The sequence below is a fragment of the Bradysia coprophila genome (assembly GCF_014529535.1).
Source record: "Bradysia coprophila strain Holo2 chromosome IV unlocalized genomic scaffold, BU_Bcop_v1 contig_5, whole genome shotgun sequence".
In the NCBI taxonomy this organism is placed as follows: Eukaryota; Metazoa; Arthropoda; class Insecta; order Diptera; family Sciaridae; genus Bradysia; species Bradysia coprophila.
In genome coordinates this window covers 4,900,287-4,919,806 of record NW_023503374.1, presented here as the reverse complement: position 1 = coordinate 4,919,806, position 19,520 = coordinate 4,900,287, and the positions used below count along the sequence as shown (strand labels likewise).

Genomic DNA, 19,520 nt, shown 5'->3' with positions numbered 1-19,520 from the left:
TTGAACCAACTGTTTTCAGTCGATCCTTACATTCCTGAAGGAAACTGAAAAACCTGTGACGCAAATTTATTTTTTGTAAAATTTTCTTTCTCAAATTTTGTAAGTTAATTTTTTGTTGATAAAACTTTTGAGTACGGCGCACAATGCGTCACCCTCAGCGATATCAGCTATTTTGTAAGTAAGATAAAGGACCTGCGTCACATTTACCATTTAAGGTTTTTTTTTGACTGATATACTATTACTTCATTTGTTTTCACTTGTATGTCTAATTGTCTAGCTCGCTATATGAAACAGCGTTAAGTTAAGTGGTGTCTGGAGTTTTTTTTTCGTCAACGGCGAGGAATGGTGTAAATTCTATCCAGAACGGGACGGAATGACTTTCGCACTCAATTTTTTTTTTCTTTGTTCGTATAAAACTATTCCGGTAAAACAAATTACATTCGAAAGTCTTTAAACCTTCAGAATGTTCCTTTATACAAACACTTATCGCTCTAAACCGGAAGTCGCAAAGATATACGTTGAAACTCTTGTAGAATTTACACTTTACTGCAGTAATACAGCATCCACGAAAACGTTATCAAGTGACTGAAGTGATGTTTCAAACATTTATTTTAATTAATTGTGTCTTAGTTGGTGCGGTAAATTGCGTTTATTATAATGTGTCATTGAAAGGTATTTATATTGTTCATGTACATCCATCCGGCAGTTTAGACCGTTATAAGAGTGTCGCGTCGGTAGCAAAGGTGCTACAATTATTCTCATACTTACATTAATCAACTGTGACGGAGACTATGTTATAGCGTTTGCTTCCCCTTCAAAAGTGATTTTTTGTAGCGCTTCGTTAGCAGTGGATGTGGATGTAACGTTCCATTAATTTGACTTTTACAAGTCTGCTCTGCTCCTAGCGTGAACCAGAGTGGAGAGCCGAAAAATAAACGCCGGCGGCATCTAGCCATCCAAAAAAAACGCAGGCGGCGGCGGCTAAGTACGGCTTAGCTGTTAAAAAAGTTCAGGCGGCGACTGGGCCTAGCCGCCGACCAAAAAGGTCGGCTGGCGGCGGCTGGATGTCAAATTTTTGTAATTTTCACGAATTTTTGCGATTTTTTACGAATTTTCTAGCTTTTTACGAATTTTCGCTCTGTTCACAAGTTTTCGCGGTTTTAACGAATTTTTGCGCTTTTCATGAAATTTCACATCTGTTACGATTTTCATAAAATTTGGGATTTTCACAAACAAATGACCATGTCCATAGACAAGATTTTCTACAAATTCTTGAAAATTTTCTTAAATTTCTCAATTTGCTTGGAATGTCGTTTTGAAGAAAAAATAAAAAAAATACGAAAATCAAAGTAGAAAATATCTTAAAGATAGGCATCGCAAGGTACATTAAAAGTACGGGTGTATTCTCAAGTAACGGTATTGTCCCAAAAAATTAATTTAATTTTGTTGGTTTGTGTCATCTTTTTGTCTTTTATGGATAAAATATGCACGAGCCGCCGAGTTAGCCGACCTAGCCTCTGGCGGCGGCTTACGGCGGCTTACGTCGGCTAGCTGCAATTAGCCGACCAAAATCTCCCGCGGCGGCGGCGGGTCGTTTTTCGGCGGCTGAAATTTGGCGGTTCTCCAGTCTGGAAAGGAACAATGAGTGCTATGCTTCTTTCAATCATCTTAGAAGAGACAATAACTCGAACTATTTAACCTTATAAAAATGATTACTTATCTGTTATCCATAGCGATAACAAAAATCAGCTTTGGCTCAAATTCTATTATTCTGCAAGAATTTATAATAAATATATTGAAGTAATAGACGTTGTATCAAACAGATTTTGTGGCGATGTGCTGATGTTTCTTAAAAAGTTAAATAAATTCTTAGCGAAAAAGAAAACCCAACTTCTTCAATAGGTATCTAGACGTAAAATAGTCATCTTGATAGTCATTGGAATTTCCGAAGAGAACTAGCAGGCATTACATTACATTTCCGGTGGTTTTTTTCTATTCATTTCTAAATTGTTGATTCAGCTTCACGTACACTCTCGATACCACGAAACACTCTCCATATCTAATCTTATCTATAGATTACTAATAGATTGGTTATATGGTGAAATCGGGCCAGCCCGATTGCGCCTTCCAGTTTTTAATTTAAAATTCCATTATATTGATGCCATATACGCCTTTGATATCTAGTCCGACCCCGAGTTCTATGGTAATTAGATTTTCAATGCACAGTAATAATTTCCTCATTTAATTCTCACCGTCAAAGACTTGGATAGGTGCCAAGAATATGATGCTACGTCGGGCTATGGCTATCAGAAATACTTCAAAATTGACGATGTGAACAACCATGGTGCCGATGGCAATATCGTTAACTTGAAACTATACGTAATGGGACCCAAAGATGCTCACATCCTTTTATCAACTGAAGAGGCTCCATCCACCATGGATCCAGTTTATGAAATCGTATTGGGCGGAGGTGCAAATACATTTTCGGAAATACGACGAAAACGGAAAACCCAAGCCTTACAATCGATTCGCCGGAAGAACCTATTGTCGTCGCTGAATCCGATTCCGATTTCCATTAAGATTGCAATGAGTGAGTGCCTTTTGGTATTTTAAGAGTGCAATCGATTTAGATTCGTTTATAAATTCAGATGGATCGATTGAGATTGGAGTGGTTGGAGAGTCGTTGCCGCTGCTAAATCTGACCGACAAAAATCCATTGCCCATCAAGTATATTGCGTTCTGCTCTTGGGGGACTGCTGAAACTAAATTTTTTTACGACTGTCAAACACCTGACTGTATGTGTGGATAGTATAATCGTTCAATAACATCTGCAGCCCACACTGACCTGTAAAATTTCATTCCTACTAGTCGCCAACACCGATGAATTAGATGAAACAAAAGGACGTGATTTTTCCCCTCATACCAAACTGGCGATGAATCTGTTCTCGAATGATGTTTTCAACGACGGAAATGCGAAGAACATATCCGTACAGTTTCAGTTGCGTCAAATAGCATTCCATGCAAAGGATGGTGCCCTATCGACGAAAGGAAAATTTGATTTGGTTGGTTGGGATAAGTGTTTCATTTTTGTGTTGTTGTTCGATTTCCACTCATGTTTCTAGGAGTGGAGTTACAATGAAAAACTATGGGATCCCAAAGACTATGACAATTTGGAATATTTAGTTATCAGAAGCTTGGGAAGTTGGTAAATTAGCAAAAATTCGTCCAATGGTAAGGACTTAACTCAGACTCAAATTTTACAGGCACGGACTACGTGTCCCTCCCATACTGTTATATAAGTAAGTAGTTGTGTGCGACTATAATCAATTCACTGTTAAGCATATTACTCGATTCCTAGTGCAAGGGATTCTTCCTTCAGCCAAGGTTTGCACACAGACTTTAAAATTAGAGTCCACTACGAAGGTGATATCTATGCTGAATCGACGTACGTGTCGATGAATACAATGTGTTCGGACATTTCGAATGAACACAATTGGCCCAGGGACGAAGTTACGTGTGATATACAGTTGGGGGTGACTGACGAAAATATTACCCTTTTTCCAGCTGAGGACAGTTTTTTCAAGGTATCCAACTTGCCGGGAGTTGTATGGGATTAAGTAATGTTGGAAAAAAATATTGCTTCAGATTCGAAGCGACAACTACGATCAGAGCGAATGGCACTTAAAGAATGTACACTCGGAACAAGGCCAATATCCGATCGAGATTGTGTACCGTTTACGTTTGAAGCGAAGCACATTATTTTACAGCAAAGTTTTTTGCGGTCCTTTGCTAGGTTTTTATTCAAAAGAAAATATTGTTCCCTCGAACGAGAATTTTTAAACATTTTTTTTTCAACCACAGCTTCCTTCACATTCATACTGTTGTCATTTTGGACGAAACGTTTCGTGAGAGCAAGCTTAAACCTTACCGGAATGTTCATTTTGGCTGTTATGTGCGCAGTCAGTATGGATTATGCACCAAAGTCTTATGTTCCACGTATATGTATGTGTAAAATCATCACACTTTAAATCAGGGACTATTTTTGAGAAATTTTGAGAAATTTGAGAAATTCTTGAGAAATCTTTGAGAAATTTTTTATATTTTTGAGAAATTTGAGAATTTAGAGAAATTTGAGAAATTTGTGAGAAATTTTTTGAGAAATATTTGAGAAATTTTGAGAAACTCGATTTCTCAAAATAGTCCCTGCTTTAAATGCATCTGTTGGATAAAACGCTGAACGAAACTCGGTACAAGGTGCTTTATTAGGCACACGAAGTTTAAATTGGCCTGTGGCACGGCAGAGTAAAATAAACCAGGCAGGAGCGGTTCATTTTCGAAACGTCAAATAAGGGACCTAATACACTGGATGAAAATGAACTCAAATGAACACTGACATAAATTGAAAAATTTTATTCGCAAAAAATATAGGGCTACTAGATTGTTCAGGTCTCTTGTCAAACGTCCACTCCTGCCTGGTTAACTTTACTCTGCTGTGCCTGTGGCCATCTAATAAAGCAATTTGCACGCGATGTTATGAATAATTATTACCTTCACACTGTTCAGTGGGAGTTGCGGGAAATCTCTATAGTTGGATGATCGACCACCTTTCACAGACAGTACAAGCAATATCACAAAAGTGTAATGATCTAATCTGTTACTTCAATCGATACGACCTAAGAATTATCAGTAGTTTTGATGTGCCTATTGCTATTGTGTCGTACCTTTGTGAATGGTTCCGTCACTCATCTGCTTGTGAAAAAATATTTAGAACATAGTAACGTAACTGCTTCCAATTTTTCCAGTAAAATACTACGAAATATCGCTGTACCTATCTTGGATAGCATTTCTGTTGTTCATTGTAACTTGCTGGGTGGAAAGATCCACATCAAAGATTCGACCTTTCGATTGGCTGGCCAGATGCATGCAGTTTACATGGCTACGTATGCTCATTGGACTGGACATACCCAATGTAAGATGTGGTTTTTTATTCAATGTTCAGTTTGCGCCTTACTGTGAGTTAAATAACATACATCATTTCAAGGAGCATGTGCTTACAACATTTTCTGCATACATTCTGAAGCAGGAGGAATGGGGAATTGAATAATTACTTCTCGGAAACTAATCCGAGATAAGATCTTGTTAGTTTCTAAGACTATTCTAATGTACTTAGTGAATCCAACCGGTAAACAATTGAGCGGTAATTGTAACGTTTACCGGTAAATTTCTATACTGGTCGGATTCTCCAAGTGTACTAAATATAGTACCTACAGAAACTAACGTGGTCACTATCTTCGTAATCCGTAGAACGATTAGTAATATTCAGAGAGTGCTTTAGTTATAAAACAGATTTATAGTCGAAGCCACAGAATGCACTTGTAAAACAGCTATTACTCTACTCCATTTTTCTCTATTTTCTTTCAGAATTACAACCATCTCGAGAAGGAAGATGTTTCATGGGAATCAGTAAATCTATTTATTAATAGAATTGCGTTCTTCGTCTATTTCATCTTCTTTATAACCGGAATGTTGAATGGAATTTAAGTGCTAGACACGTTTGATTGTATTCGAATATAAAAGCTCCACAAATTGCCCTTGATTGTTTTAGTTTCTTTCGAGAAAATAGGGCAGGACATCTTGGTGTACACTCCGACTCTGACTTCACTATACCCAGCGAGCGATGTATTCCATTCGCTATGCCTCCTAGATTACGGTAGGCGAAGAAGATATGTGTAAAAAATGGGCAAACACACAAAGAACTGACCCTTACCTGGTGTACAGTCCGACTAACTACAACATTTATGTTTAGATTGTTGTTGCTATTCCGACAGTTTCAGCTGTTAAGAATTTAATTTGTTCATAATATAGTTCGATGATAATAACCTCAGTCCCTCCCTTGTTACAAATTAATTCGTAACCATAATTATTAATTAATAATTAATTAATACCAACCATAAAAGATTTCCTCAACCGACATCATTTCGTATCGTTTTTTTTTTCGGCCATTCCCCCACCTTGGAGTGTCCAACTTATTTTTGTTTCCACTAATTTTGTTTGGAGACTGGACTCTGTTTCAAAATGATTGGTTGTAAAGCTGCCTTTTTGATTTTTCGAGCGCTTTCGCCGGCTCTTTACAGAAATCGGTGTAGGCTTGAGTTTCAGAGGCTAAATCTTCGCAATCACTTCATAAAATAGTGCTGATGGAACTCCATATTAATCGACACATATTCGTCTTGAATTCATTTAACAGCACCGCTTCATTCGTTTTATGTTGGTCAAAATCCATCGTCAATCAAATCATACTTCGCATCACATTATTTTTTTTTGGCATATCTTTTAGCATATCTTTCCAAAAAAAAGTTTTGTAAGTATATAAAGAATTTTGGTTTTCAAAAAAAAGTTTTGATTAAGTATATAAGGAGTTTGGTTGAAGAAAAAGTAACTAAAAAATACTTGTTTTTTCTACATATGAGAAAATATGGTAATAATTGATTGCAAAGAGAAATTAATTTAGAAATGAAAACGTAAAAGAAAATTGAGAAAAGATAAAAGTGAATAAATGAAAGGGAATATTTTTAAGGGAAAGGATTGGGCTGAGTTTCTTTTTAAATATTGCTCTCTTGATTTGTTGTTTTCTACATTATTACCTATGACTGCGCAAAAACTATAAGTTTGTGGATGATAATGTTATTGAAACTAATCAATGGATCGGTGGTTGGATGTAATATTTTTTTTTGTTTTTTTGTGTAAAATTGATTTCTAAAATTGAAAAGGAAATAATTTCCGTATAGCAAGTAAAAGAAAATTGAGAATGCACATAAAAGTGATTAGATGCAAGGAAAAAATCATTTTCAGTTGAACCATCGAACTTTTATTGTCCAATTTGTTTTATGTATATTTGCCGTCTATAATTTGGTTTTGTAAATTTAATTTTTATGAAAAACAAATTACACAGGCTAATTATTGGACGAGGCGAGAGAAAAAAAAATTAACTCCTAAGTTACCGACACCGTTCCGGCGCCCGGCTCGCATTGCGGCCCTCCGCTTCGCTCCGGGGCAATGGGCCGGATCGCTCGGCGTGTTAAAACACTTTTTATGTGCAATAAAAATTGGTATTCATTTCGTAAAAAGAAGAACTAAACTCCTTTACGTTTTCGTAAAAGGATGAATTCCATAGGAACCAACAAAACGGCTTGAGTTGAACTTTCGAACTTCTAGATAGATAATCTTCAAATTGCAAATTTATAAAAAAAAAATTCCATGATTTCACTTTACTCTCTCAATCTGTTGTTTTCTGATTTTGATTTGAAGTTGTAGTTGTACCTTCGAACTTTTATTGGAAAAAATCGCCAGTGAAGAGAATATATTTGCACTCTCCAAAAAGCAACTTTTCCCAAAAAGTGTTCGTGGTTATATTTCACTGTGCTCCACTGGCGATTTTTTCCAATAAAAGTTCGAAGGTACAACTACAACTTCAAATCAAAATCAGAAAACAACAGATTGAGAGAGTAAAGTGAAAGTGAAAGTCTTTTTACGAAATGAATACCAATTTTTATTGCACATAAAAAGTGTTTTAACACGCCGAGCGATCCGGCCCATTGCCCCGGAGCGAAGCGGAGGGCCGCAATGCGAGCCGGGCGCCGGAACGGTGTCGGTAACTTAGGAGTTAATTTTTTTCTCTCTCGCATCGTCTAAGCATTAGTCTGTGTCATTTGTTTTTCATAAAAATTAAATTTACAAAACCAAATTATAGACGGCAAATATACATAAAAACAAATTGGACAATAAAAGTTCGATGGTTCAACTGAAAATGTAAATAACCTCCATACAAACTGCACACACACACTCTACGGGGAATAATGATCGAGATGTCCGTTGCATTGCGTTATGCTATCTTAAAAGAACCAATACTTGCGTAAAATTTGAACTGACAAAATTTATTTTCGTTTGTAACATGAAATTGTTGTTTTGATAAAATTTGTAACGTTATTCTTGGACAATGTTGGGTCGGCGAGTAAATATGTGTTTGCATTTACTTCTTTTGTTCTGTGATGTAATCGAAAATTTTCAGTTTATAAAAATTGGAATGAAACCTCTTGGCTGTTGTAGCTTCACTGAGGAATGAGGATTTGACAATAAACTTTAGCTCTGACGAATCCGGTCTACGATCATCAAACATATATGTATGTAAGAAAATTTCCAGCGACCAGCGAAATAGTAAGATGTAACAATTTTAAAAAGGCTTTTACAAAGATCGCGCGTAGGAAAGAAGGGTAAATTATTTTGTACATGACCGACATCCACTGCAAATCTCATCCCAGTACACTGAATGAAGTTTTTTTTTATGAATCGTTCAGTTTACAGGACTAAGAATGTCAATTAATAACATCACCAACATATTTTTCGCAATATTTGTCCGTGTCCCGTTTTCAATAACCCGAACTTTTTCACTGATGTGTTGCCTTTGTTGAAAAAGTTCATGTTACAGCGTTTGAACTATGAAAACTCATTTTCAGAACTGATTGTGAAAGTGAAACGCAGATTTAATGAAATGCAAATTAAATGTAACTCAACTCATTCAAATTTTACGCGCGTTAAAAAACGACAGTGGTCCCTGACGCATGAAATACAAAAAACGCTGACGGACATCTCGATCATTATTCCCCGTAGAGTGTTTGTGCAGTTTGTATGGAGGTTATTTATGAAAATGATTTTTTCCTTGCATCTAATCACTTTTATGCACTGTAGTGCGCATATGTTCATTTTGCGTGCGTAAATATGCATTCGATGAAGTGTAAAATTGCTACAGTACATAAAATCTTGTTGCTAACTTGTGCCTAAACTGGAATTTTGCGCATACGATGTGTTGTCAACCTCGGCTTCGCCTCGGATTGACAATCGTCACATCTATTGCGCAAAATTTCCATTTAGGCACATGTTAGCAAAATAGCTATTATCTGCATTCTCAATTTTCTTTTACTTGTTATACGGAAATTATTTCCTTTTCAATTTTAGAAATCAATTTTACACAAAAAACAAAAAAAAAACAAAAAATATTACATCCAACCACCGATCCATTGCTCAGACCAATCCTTTCCCTTAAAAATATTCCCTTTCATTTATTCACTTTTATCTATTTTCTCAATTTTCTTTTAGTTTTCATTTCTAAATTTCTCTTTGCAATCAATTATTACCATATTTTCTCATATGTAGAAAAAACAAGTATTTTTTAGTTACTTTTTCTTCAACCAAACTTAATCAAAACTTTTTTTTGAAAACCAAAATTCTTTATATACTTACAAAACTTTTTTTTGGAAACAAAAATATTTTTTGGAAACAATTTTTTTTTTTTAAAAGATATGCCAAAAAAAAAATACCGTCTCCGCATCGATTTTTCTAGCCAATGTGCTCGAAGCTCGAATCCAACTATACTCACACAGGACCAGAAAGGTAATATTTAAGCGATTCTAAAGTCATGTGGGACTTTTTATATTGCCAAATGTCCGGTCAGGTCAGGTCAGTCAGGTCAAAGAATGAGAGCTCAGACTTGATAACAGTTTCTTAGAAGAGACCATACGCTTAGAAATGTTGGCTTATTAGACAACGAGGAAAGGTGACATATTTTGTCAGTGGAATGTGTGTGAGAGATAACTTTTCAGTCAATTCCCACGTATAGTTCCTCTATCCTTCAACTTGGACGACAATAATTACAACTTTTGTCTTAGTTCTCTGACTGAGTTAGAATAATAGGTTGATGTGGCTGGAAAAAAGACATGTTTCTTGAAAAACATAATTTATTAACGACCCGTTGAACAGATTCAATCACAAATATCTTCAAAAAAAAAAAAAATCAGAGAGATTGACGTACATTAAGGACGATAATTATAAATCACAAAATTTCAAGTTGTGCAAAAGCACAGTTCATGCCATTCAAAATTTCACGAATTCCACACTAATTGTTCAACAATAAAACGTTCCATTCTAGAACGTTGACCGCCAAATATCTTCAAAGTCAAAGTGAAGGAATTTTCTATTTCCAATGCTTCAACAAATTACGCAGCCGTCATGCAGACCCCGATTGAACAGGTTCACTTCAAAGAAATCACTACAATCTGATTCGTTTGGTACGAGGGAATGAATGGTATTTCTCCGCCCAACTATTCTTCTTGCAGCTGGTGGTTTTAAAATCACTTTCCGTGGTATTTTCGATGGTGCTCTCTCCAATGTTTCAAGCTTCACTTCGCTGGAATCACTTGAATCAAATTCACGTCTTAGACTGGGCCGTGTTCGACGAACTATTCTTCTTACAGGGACCGGTGGCTTTAAGTTCAATTTTTCTGGTACTTCAGATCTTGGTCTTTTCCGTGTTTCGAGGTTCACTTCGTTACAATCACTTGAATCGGATTCGATTATTCGAGGAGACTGCAATAGGCGAACTACTCTTCTTTCAGGCGCCGGTGGCTTTAAGTTCGCTGTTTCTGGTGTTTCAGATTTTTGTCGCTTGCCTGTTTCGTGGTTCACATCGCTGGAATCACTTGAATCGGATTCGCTTATCGCAGAGGACTGCATTCGGCGAACTAGTCTTCTTACGGGAGTCGGTGGCTTGACTGTCTCCACCTTATCTGGTAATTCAGATGTAGTTCTCGTCTCTGTTTCATGCTGAATTCCATCCTGAATTGATCCGATTCCATTCAGCGTCACTAATCTCTTAACGATTACTCTCGGCTTGAGTTCCGTTATGTTTGACGAAGTGTTTACGACAGACGACGTAGGAGGCGACGTCATTTGACCTAATTTGCTTCTTGTGTTATATCTTCGTTCTTGGACGCCAGCATTCGAATCACAATTGTTTCCGCTACGGACCAAAATTAGTTTATCAGCAAATAATTTTGTATCGCCGATCACGTCGATCAAGATCTCTGAGAGGTTATCCGGCAGGGGTTCACTGTTCAGTAGCTTTGCGCAATCCAGATATTTGTTCACTAAAGTTGTTTTATTCATCTTGCGCCGAAACTATAGAAAGAAATCAGAACGAAAACGAAGAGTTACGTTTCAGGAAAACATTTTTTCTTCGAACTATGATTTGACATTTTCTCGATTTGCAGTGCAAATTTTGCGCCTCAAAAGGTGTGCTTAAATACACTATTGAACTTACCTGAGAGCTTACTAATCAATTATTGATGAGACGCAAAAAATATAAGAATTTAATGAACAGTACATATGGACGCTGTATACGAAAATGTTTAACCAGGAGCATTGGTTTAACACAAAATTGAACAGGTTAAGATCTACAAATCAGTCAGTGTCAAATTTACCAGCGACACCTAATCACGAAGCTCACGAAGTGACGGTAGAGTGTTCCCAATGTCCCACACGGTAGAGGAGGGAAGCTAAATAGATTGTGGATTTGAGAACTATTTCACAGGACTCTCAATGACTGACGCTGTCGGCAAGTCGGTTACTTCACCGAACATTATTTTCATGGACAATGTGATCGAAAATTTAATTTCCTAACAAATTATTTTGATTTTTAAATTTCGTATCTCAAAAGACCGACACGAAGGCAGTGCTATCGCTGGGAGGTGCGGGAAATTATTAAAAAAGCTAGCCTTTCGTTTATTTTTCCAATGAAAGTCTAGATAGGCGATCGGCGAATTCGTCTTAAACGCACTCACATTTTATGTCAAAATAATATGAAAATGAGGGCTTTTAAGTGCGAAAATCAAATTTTTATGTCCTCCGGGCGGACAATAGACCATACCTGTTTTACACTTTCATTGTATTTTTCATGTGTCGGGGCCGAAAATGAGGGAGTTTTGAGATTTTTCTCTGGTTTTCGACCCCTTACATGAAACTCACTTCGTTCGGGCTACAACTCGCGAAATTGCCTAAAAACAATCGTCCAAAACAGATACACAAAAAACTATTACTACTATTTTCGTAAAATTATTGTAATTTATGTCATTTACCAACGCACTGTCAGTGCTTTGCATTGACACGATTAACTGTAATGCAGAGTGAAATGAATTTTTTAGCTTTCTATTTCATTAAATTTTCTAGAGTTAGGCTGAAATTGTTTAAACAAACGCTACGAAGAGCATGTCACCATACTGCTATGGACTTTAAGATTTTTCCGTCCTATCAACCATAATTATTGATTAATTCCCGTAGAATTTGTAATTTTATCAGTTCTTCAGTTTGTTGGTTCTTGACAAGATATTTCTAGTGAGCACTCATGATGTGAGCTATATCAAATAAAACTGTTAGATTTTTTTCCACGTTTGTTTTCAGTTTGACGGATTTTAACGTTACCTTTCCATGGTTTTCATGAAATTGAAATCCTAGATTAAATGCTGCTTATTTTTGTGTATTTTCTACCAACTTTAATGATTTTCCAGATTTTTTACTTGTGTTGTTTTCCGATCTCCTTAAGTTTTAATACTGTATTTCGCGCGACGTTGATAATTAGATGATGAATAAAGGCCTTCATTAAAATATACGGTTTGATTGGACTGGGACCCGGCCTTTCCAGGGACCCCCTATATGTAGATATTCGACTACTTTTCGATGAAATTTGAGGAAAATTGGGTCAAATTTAGTGGTTTTATCGCTTTTTAGATTTTTTAAAAAATTATATACAACTTCTTTAAACTTCATTCTATGTCCTACATCTCGTCGAGATGTTTCAAGTCCCTATTTAATGAAATTGGACCACTTTTAGATGAAAAGTGAGGAAATTTTTAACAATTTTAGCGTTTCTAGCGCTTTTTGACAGATATTTCCTTCTACTTGATTTATAATTTCCTTAAATTTCATCCTATTTCCTAGATCTCGTCAAGACCTTTCCAGGTTAGGTGTAGGAAGTTGGGAAGGAAAATTTCATAGGAAATTCCCTACGATATTTCCAAAAATCAACGTTATCACTGCCAAAATTTGTTTGATACTATAATTTATTTATTCAAAGCGAAAAAAAAGACTGCTCACATACGGCGCAGTCAATAAAAAAACGATCTTTTCAATCAACAAATATTACAATAAATAAAAATCATCCGCTCTATTACTTCCTAAAGTTCCAAGAATACATGCCGCATTGCCTCTTTGTATAGCAATAGAAATTTTCTGCAACATATTGAAATTTTAATTGATTTTGAAGTGCGATAGCTCGTTAGAAAGGTCTTGACGAGTTTTAGGAAATAGGATAAAATTTGACCAGTTTTGTTGCGCTAAAATTGATCGAAAATCTCCTCAAACTTCATCTGAATGTTGTCCGACTTTAACAAAAGATGGTTCGTTGGAAAGGTTAGCTTTTTTAATAATTTCCCGCACCTTCCTGATTTTTACGGTTGTGACGATACAATTTCCACAATCTATAAAGTATGGAATTTGTACTTGTATTCTCCGTTGACAAGTGGATCTTCACCGGTTTTGAGTGGGTTTTGATTTTTGTTTTTTACAAATGAACGTCAACACAAGGTATGATCGAATGTAAAACTTTGTATGTCCTTCGGTTTGTATGAACAGACCATACCTGGTTTATACCAAGGTTCTGAAAGAACAGGTTAAGACACTTGCGAAGGCGGGTGAAACACAAATTTTGACAAATTGATTTAGTTGTTTCACAACTTGGTTTATACTTTCATTGCCTATAACGGACGGCATCAGCTAATGTTACTACATTAAGGCCACAAGGAATCGAAAATTAAGCCAACATCACAACATAGCTGTCAATTCTGTCATTCAACATTACAACCTGTCAAACGAGTGAAAATTTCAAAACAAAAACAAATTTTTGGTTTCGCTCATATTGTTCATTTTAATTTAAACAAAATGCAATTTATTGGCAGAGTAATGTGGATATTGTGTACTTACTGAATGATGAGTGATGGAACGGGACAGATGTATTTTAATGAAATCTCATTAGTTCTAGGTGTCTGTTCGTTTAATCATTCAATGGCCATTGAGCTGAAGGGATTACGATTTTTAATTAATTTGATAAGTGGCGATTTCATGGAAACAAAATCACAAAACGAATTAGATCCACAGTCTTCAAGCTATATGGTGTCGAAAGGTCACACCGAATACAATTTTCTCAGTTTCATCACGTACGAAGACACCAAAAAATGTTTGCTGTACGAAAACGCAGCTGCATCGGACCAGGGCAACGACGGGAAAAAAACACCGATCAAAGTCAAGTGTATACCCGGGCAAGGCAACGGGACGCTGCAAATAATCAATTCGTTGAAAGAAGTTGTGACCATGCTGGCACCGCATGGTAACAAGACAAAACGAATGGACGAAGGGAATTGTGCGCTAGTCCTATTTTACACCAGAACGTGTCAGGGGTCAGCACTTGTCGCACCTCATTTCAATGCAGTGTCCAGGCAATTTCCTGATATCAAAATTGGAGCTATTGATGCACTGCGTTTCCACAGTCTGAATACTGATTTTGGCATCGTGGGCTTACCGACAGTAATGCTATTTCATCAAGGTAAGATGTTCGATTGAATTGGTGCAACGAGAATCTGCTACTAAAATCATGTCTCTAGGTCGTCCGGTCATTAAATTCAACATGACCACCTACACAGCCATACAGTTTGCGAATTTCGTTACAAAGCATACCGGACTGTCGCCTCTATCAAATGTGTATGTTACATCCGACGATTTTCACGGTCCACTTCCGAATAAAGTGGAAATCGAAACCGATTACTGTCTGTATTTGGCGTGGACATTTATCGTTGTGTGCGCCTGCTACTACTTTACAAAGTCGCGATTCTACATTCAAATTGTTGAAATGATAAAAAGGAATTGGAGGGAATCCGGTGCACAGCATGAAAGGCGGCTTTGAACGGGATTTTTTTTGCTGATTTTCGACATTGTGATCTAGAAAACACTGCAAGAACTTACCGCTGCGCTGATGTAATTTAAGGACTTCGTATGTTGAAACGAATTAGTAAACTGCCAATTAAATTATTTTTGTTTTCCAAAAAAAAAAAAATTAAAATCCTCGCTGATGGTTCGGATCGACGCTTCATCATTATTCTGAAATCTCACTTGAGTAATTTATGGATAGTGACGAAATAGTGACAAATTGCTGAAAAGGATTCTTCTGAAAAACAGCCTACCGAAATGGGAATGATTTTTTAGAGAAAACATTTTTATGTGCCTAGACAGGAATTGAACCCCAGAATCCAAAACCACTTTCATTTTTAGCCCCGTACGAAGTACAAAGGGGCTTATAGGATTACGAAACCGTGTGTAATTGATGGAATTCGAAGCAGACGGTAAGGGTAAAGTGTTTGCCTATGTTCAGTTCATAGATGACGAATCTGCAATAAAAATTTTGTCTGTCCGTCTGTCCGTCACGTCGATATCTTGAGTACATCAAATCCCATTTCAAAAATTTCTTTTTTCCCTGAAAGATAGTCAAAATAGTGAAATAGTTTAACTACATTAACCGGCGCAATAAGCTTACGGTCAAAGTAGGGTGACAGACGCACTAGGGTCACGTACGCAATAGATATACGGGTTTGTACGGGGCTCAGTCGCAGCAAACGCTCCGACTGTTCTGATAGCTCGTTTTTGTTCAGGTCACTGTGTCGTCAGTGGGAGGTGACCGAAATCTGAAGACTGTTTTTCTCCCACAGGTCACGATGCAAATAACCGATCATTGGATAGCTGAGGTCATGTAGTTACGGACCAACATGGATTATGTGGGTTGTCGATGCCATCTACAGTGACCAATATCACTTCAAAAAAATTTAAAGGATTTCATACTGAAATTGGTGAACTTTGGAGGGTGCTGTAGCTTTGCTAAAATAATTTTCGATATTAAAGAAACGTCTGCTCATTCAGAACTCTATCTCAGCTTTCTTACGATACGGATACCTCGCCCGTGTGAGTAGAAACAATTCTGCCCCGTTCCACTGTAGAGAAACTAACTACGGTAGGCTGTTGTTCAAAAGAATCCCTCTTACGGTAATAAGAAAACTTGTGTCACAGAACATCAAATATCTTACCTTCAACAGTTCGGTAAAAAATCGATTAACCTTGCATCTTACACATCGAAGCTTAGTAACAGGAAGTCAAGGATTCCGTTCAGCACTGGATATTATAGTAGAAGCATTGATTTACAAAACCATTAGTGCATAAGCTTACCTTTTTTCGTATTTCGACTGTCTCAACTTCAGCAGATCCATCATCCAGGATGTTTCGCCACAATGCACTACAAGCATGAGTGGTACTCTAAATAGGGTACCACACCGTCTTCATTTCCATCAATTTTTTGCGGTCAAATATTTTTGATCTTTGGTTTTGTAAGAATTTTTTTATTTAATCAAAAATTAGAAGTCAGAAAGTGGTTGAAGACCACTACACAATCAATGATTTTGCAAGTATTTTTCACAATGTCTGTATAGGTATTAGCTATTCCTATACCATTAACGTTATGATCCATCGGTCTTTGCTCCAAGCCATACAAGAGTCCAGCGCTACCACATTATATCTGCTGCGAAATTTACTTAGGACGACATGGTTTAACGCATATTCTTCCAGCCCTACCAACGATACATATTTTAAGTTGTTCTTGTGATCGGGCAAAAAAAACAATTCTCCAACTATCAGCAGATCCGCTTCTACGGTCAACGATTGTAGTTTCGTAAATCCATCTAGAATATACCGGATGTCCAAAGGAGTTTCTCGTGCCCGGTTCCTGTAGTTTATGATCAATTCCAGTGTAATAAGATTTGGATATGATTGCATGAGTTCAGCCAGCCACATTTCAGGAAGTGCACCTCCGAGGACAACTTTTAAGTCTCTTAGCTTTGGATTGGAGAAGTCGCTTTGGTGAACTAAAGGCTCGTCCCAAATTTGTAATTCTAAAGTCTCGACAAAATTGAAATATTTCATAATTGCATGCGCCTCCATCCCAAAAGCGTTTGAGTGGACCAAATTTAAGGACTTGAGATGCGGTGCAGATTTTGCCAATGTTGAGATAAGGTGAACTGGCACTGTATCGAGTCCGCGCACGCTCAGATTTATAAGTGATGTATTGTCCGTTTCAGCAAGTATTTCCAATTTTGCTGTGCTTTCTTTTTTACAGTTTAGGTTCAAATCATTTAACTTTTTCAATTTCCGAATCAGTGCAAAAGACGTATCTGGAAGTTGAACCCATGTTGTGAGTTTTTCCAAATCCGAGCAATCCGCTATAGCACTCATAACTCGATCATCAACCATACAACAAGACAGAATCAGATGTTTCAATTTAGTTTGTTTCGTAAACATCGCTGCGACTGTATGGCTGTCTATTCGGTCAGAATTCAAGCAGAGAAACTCTAATTTGAATTTACCGAAGATATCCGAGACGCGTCTTACTTCGCTATTCAGTGACTGATTGAAAATTGACAACGACCTCAGCATCTTCCAGTTAAATATGTCGTAAAAGCGTCGTCTTCTCGATGACTGGTTTTCAGTATTGGCATGACGTCCATGTAACTCCAAACGTGCAATATTTGGCGCAAGCGATAAAATTTTCAGAAAAGCTGGATTCAATACGTCCGCGAATGCATCTGAATACACCACAGAGTTGATAGTAGCTGAAAACCTTTTCACAAGGCATATGATCGGTCGATGATATCCATTCAAAAAATGATTAACAGAAGAGCCCTGGAGTGACAATGAAGCTATTTTACGATTCGACATTGTCATACTTCGCAACCATTCGGAATCCATCACATAAACATCATTATTACAAAGGAAATGTTGAAAAAATCGCCGGTGGATTCGTAAACGATTGGTGGGGTCATCCATCACACCACCGTCAACGAAACTCTTACAAAACTTTTCGTCGATCCGTAAAGAGACGCTGGAATAATACACCTTGCACACGATATTATTTAGGTGTTTGTTTACCAGTAAAATTCCATTGCAACTGAACGTTGGTATATAGCGGATGATTTTCATCAGTATATCGATTGGTAGTTCGTCGATCTTCATATTTTCTCACTACGTTTTTGAATAAATGGTAAAAGATGTTACACGTTTCAATAACTCAGCTCAGTGTTCAACAAAAGAATTGGCACTACTGACGTTAAATCGAACATACGATAATGTGCAAGCGCACGACGTCGGCTCATGTCAAACTATACTGGATTTCATGACGTTATGTACAAATAAACTACTAAGCAGACAACGCGGTCTGCTTGGTAAAACATGCATCATGTCATGAAATTCAGCATACTTTAACATTAGCCGACGCCGGTACAATAAACACGTGAAATTTTCCATCTGTCGAAGTCGAACTCGAAAACACCACGCTGCGGTAGAAGCAGAAGTTAATGACATTTCGCGGTTCAATGAAAATCAATGTTTTTTCAACATAATGCGTTCTGGTCCAGTGACCAACGATGGCAAATTTCCATACCACAAAGGGGGATTGCAAATTATTTTCAGCCGACGTAAAACAAAATTCGATCTACGGCTTAAAGGAAATTATTTTTCATGTAAAAAGTTTGGGTGCATCTGTCTTCGTGATCGTGATCAACTTAGAGGCATTGCATATTAGATGCAAGGCCAAAAATTGTATCGAACAAGCTATGGCATTTTAACTGCTTCGAATAAGCACAGAAAATTCTCCTCAACAGCAAAACATATCCTATTTAGTACCTCGCTGGTCGCATTTTACAACACATTTGATTTAACCATTTTGAGAGAGAAATATTCTGCAAATCCCCCAGTACCTACTGTTCATAAATCCATTATTAGTGATTCCTGTAAGGATCTGTCTCGTGTCAGTAGATTAAGATTAGCTCGTTCGGTATGTATAGCATTCCTCAAAGGCAGCATAATTAACATTTTGGGGGATTGAAACTCAGTTTCTCTACACAGAGAAAGTAATTTGTGCAAGGCAGATATCAGTAGACTAAAAAAACCAATTTCTTTTCTTTTCTTTCTTGATTTTGTCCCTCAGAAATCTGCGGAGTTTTTGGACACAAAAGTTGGAATTTGAAATGTATGTGTGCCCTAGGTTCTAATAGGACAAATTAAGACACTCACGAATCCGACTGGCAGCAAAATTTGAACGTTTGAGTGGATTTTTCCCATAAAAAATTTTTAGTAATCAAAACGATCATTGTCCTATCTGCTTCATTCTGAAAAGCTGAATCAAAAACTAAAGTCGCGCAATAATCTACTGAGGCAAGTGGCTGGCTGGAATCCACCGCATCGACTCAGATCTAGACGCCCAGTTTGGAAGGATCATATTATCACTGACGAACTCTATTCCATCGAGGAGCGGTGGCGACAAAAATGGATGGAGTGCCCGGATTTTGAATTTAGAACATTATAATGATCAAAAAGTATTATTTCTACCTGAAAAGTGTAAAAAACAGTGAAAATATTGGTGTTTAAAAATATTTTCTGACTTTGACCGCATTTTTTGCCTACCCTGTGAAATCTAAAAATCTGAAAAAAAAAATCCTAGATGTAGCAAATTCAATTCTCTGTCGATTCCATTATTAATAGTTGCT

The 19,520-nt window shown here is 37.0% G+C and overlaps 3 protein-coding genes across 5 annotated transcripts; 2 read left to right on the top strand and 1 right to left on the bottom strand.

Moving 5' to 3' along the window:
* Positions 1-447: 447 nt before the first annotated feature.
* Positions 448-5,589, top strand: LOC119071739. The gene is made up of 11 exons (XM_037176771.1): positions 448-672; positions 2,261-2,590; positions 2,649-2,795; positions 2,869-3,062; positions 3,123-3,205; positions 3,264-3,299; positions 3,359-3,584; positions 3,646-3,793; positions 3,862-4,002; positions 4,803-4,969; positions 5,422-5,589. Exons 1-11 carry the CDS (start codon positions 594-596, stop codon positions 5,539-5,541), a joined length of 1,671 nt encoding a protein of 556 aa, XP_037032666.1. The 5' UTR covers positions 448-593; the 3' UTR covers positions 5,542-5,589.
* Positions 5,590-9,789: 4,200 nt separating this feature from the next.
* On the bottom strand, positions 9,790-11,347 carry LOC119071776. Of its 2 annotated transcripts, XM_037176832.1 has the most exons (3): positions 11,153-11,347; positions 10,565-11,010; positions 9,790-10,408 (listed from the first exon to the last, which is right to left on the bottom strand). In XM_037176832.1, the coding sequence occupies exons 2-3, from the start codon at positions 10,996-10,998 to the stop codon at positions 10,042-10,044; spliced, it is 801 nt and encodes a 266-aa protein (XP_037032727.1). In that variant the 5' UTR covers positions 10,999-11,010; positions 11,153-11,347; the 3' UTR covers positions 9,790-10,041. The 2 variants fall into 2 exon arrangements, with proteins under 2 accessions (XP_037032727.1, XP_037032726.1); XM_037176831.1 differs by having other exon boundaries at positions 9,794-11,010; positions 11,153-11,343.
* Positions 11,348-13,746: 2,399 nt separating this feature from the next.
* LOC119071781 (thioredoxin domain-containing protein 15) lies at positions 13,747-14,843 on the top strand. 2 transcript variants are annotated; one of them, XM_037176839.1, is made up of 3 exons: positions 13,747-13,858; positions 13,919-14,485; positions 14,544-14,843. In XM_037176839.1, the coding sequence occupies exons 1-3, from the start codon at positions 13,825-13,827 to the stop codon at positions 14,840-14,842; spliced, it is 900 nt and encodes a 299-aa protein (XP_037032734.1). In that variant the 5' UTR covers positions 13,747-13,824; the 3' UTR covers position 14,843. The 2 variants fall into 2 exon arrangements, with proteins under 2 accessions (XP_037032734.1, XP_037032735.1); XM_037176840.1 differs by having other exon boundaries at positions 13,749-13,858; positions 13,925-14,485.
* Positions 14,844-19,520: the final 4,677 nt, after the last annotated feature.

Excerpts from the sequence above, each read along its gene's own strand:
- LOC119071739 (XM_037176771.1), top strand. The coding sequence starts at position 594 with ATGTTTCAAACATTTATTTTAATTAATTGTGTCTTAGTTGGTGCGGTA. Across the intron at positions 3,063-3,122 it reads CGAAAGGAAAATTTGATTTG|GAGTGGAGTTACAATGAAAA; the intron begins GTTGGTTGGGAT and ends TCATGTTTCTAG. Across the intron at positions 3,206-3,263 it reads ATCAGAAGCTTGGGAAGTTG|GCACGGACTACGTGTCCCTC; the intron begins GTAAATTAGCAA and ends CAAATTTTACAG.
- LOC119071776 (XM_037176831.1), bottom strand. The coding sequence starts at position 10,998 with ATGAATAAAACAACTTTAGTGAACAAATATCTGGATTGCGCAAAGCTA.
- LOC119071781 (XM_037176839.1), top strand. The coding sequence starts at position 13,825 with ATGCAATTTATTGGCAGAGTAATGTGGATATTGT. Across the intron at positions 13,859-13,918 it reads CAGAGTAATGTGGATATTGT|TTCTAGGTGTCTGTTCGTTT; the intron begins GTACTTACTGAA and ends AAATCTCATTAG. Across the intron at positions 14,486-14,543 it reads AGTAATGCTATTTCATCAAG|GTCGTCCGGTCATTAAATTC; the intron begins GTAAGATGTTCG and ends TCATGTCTCTAG.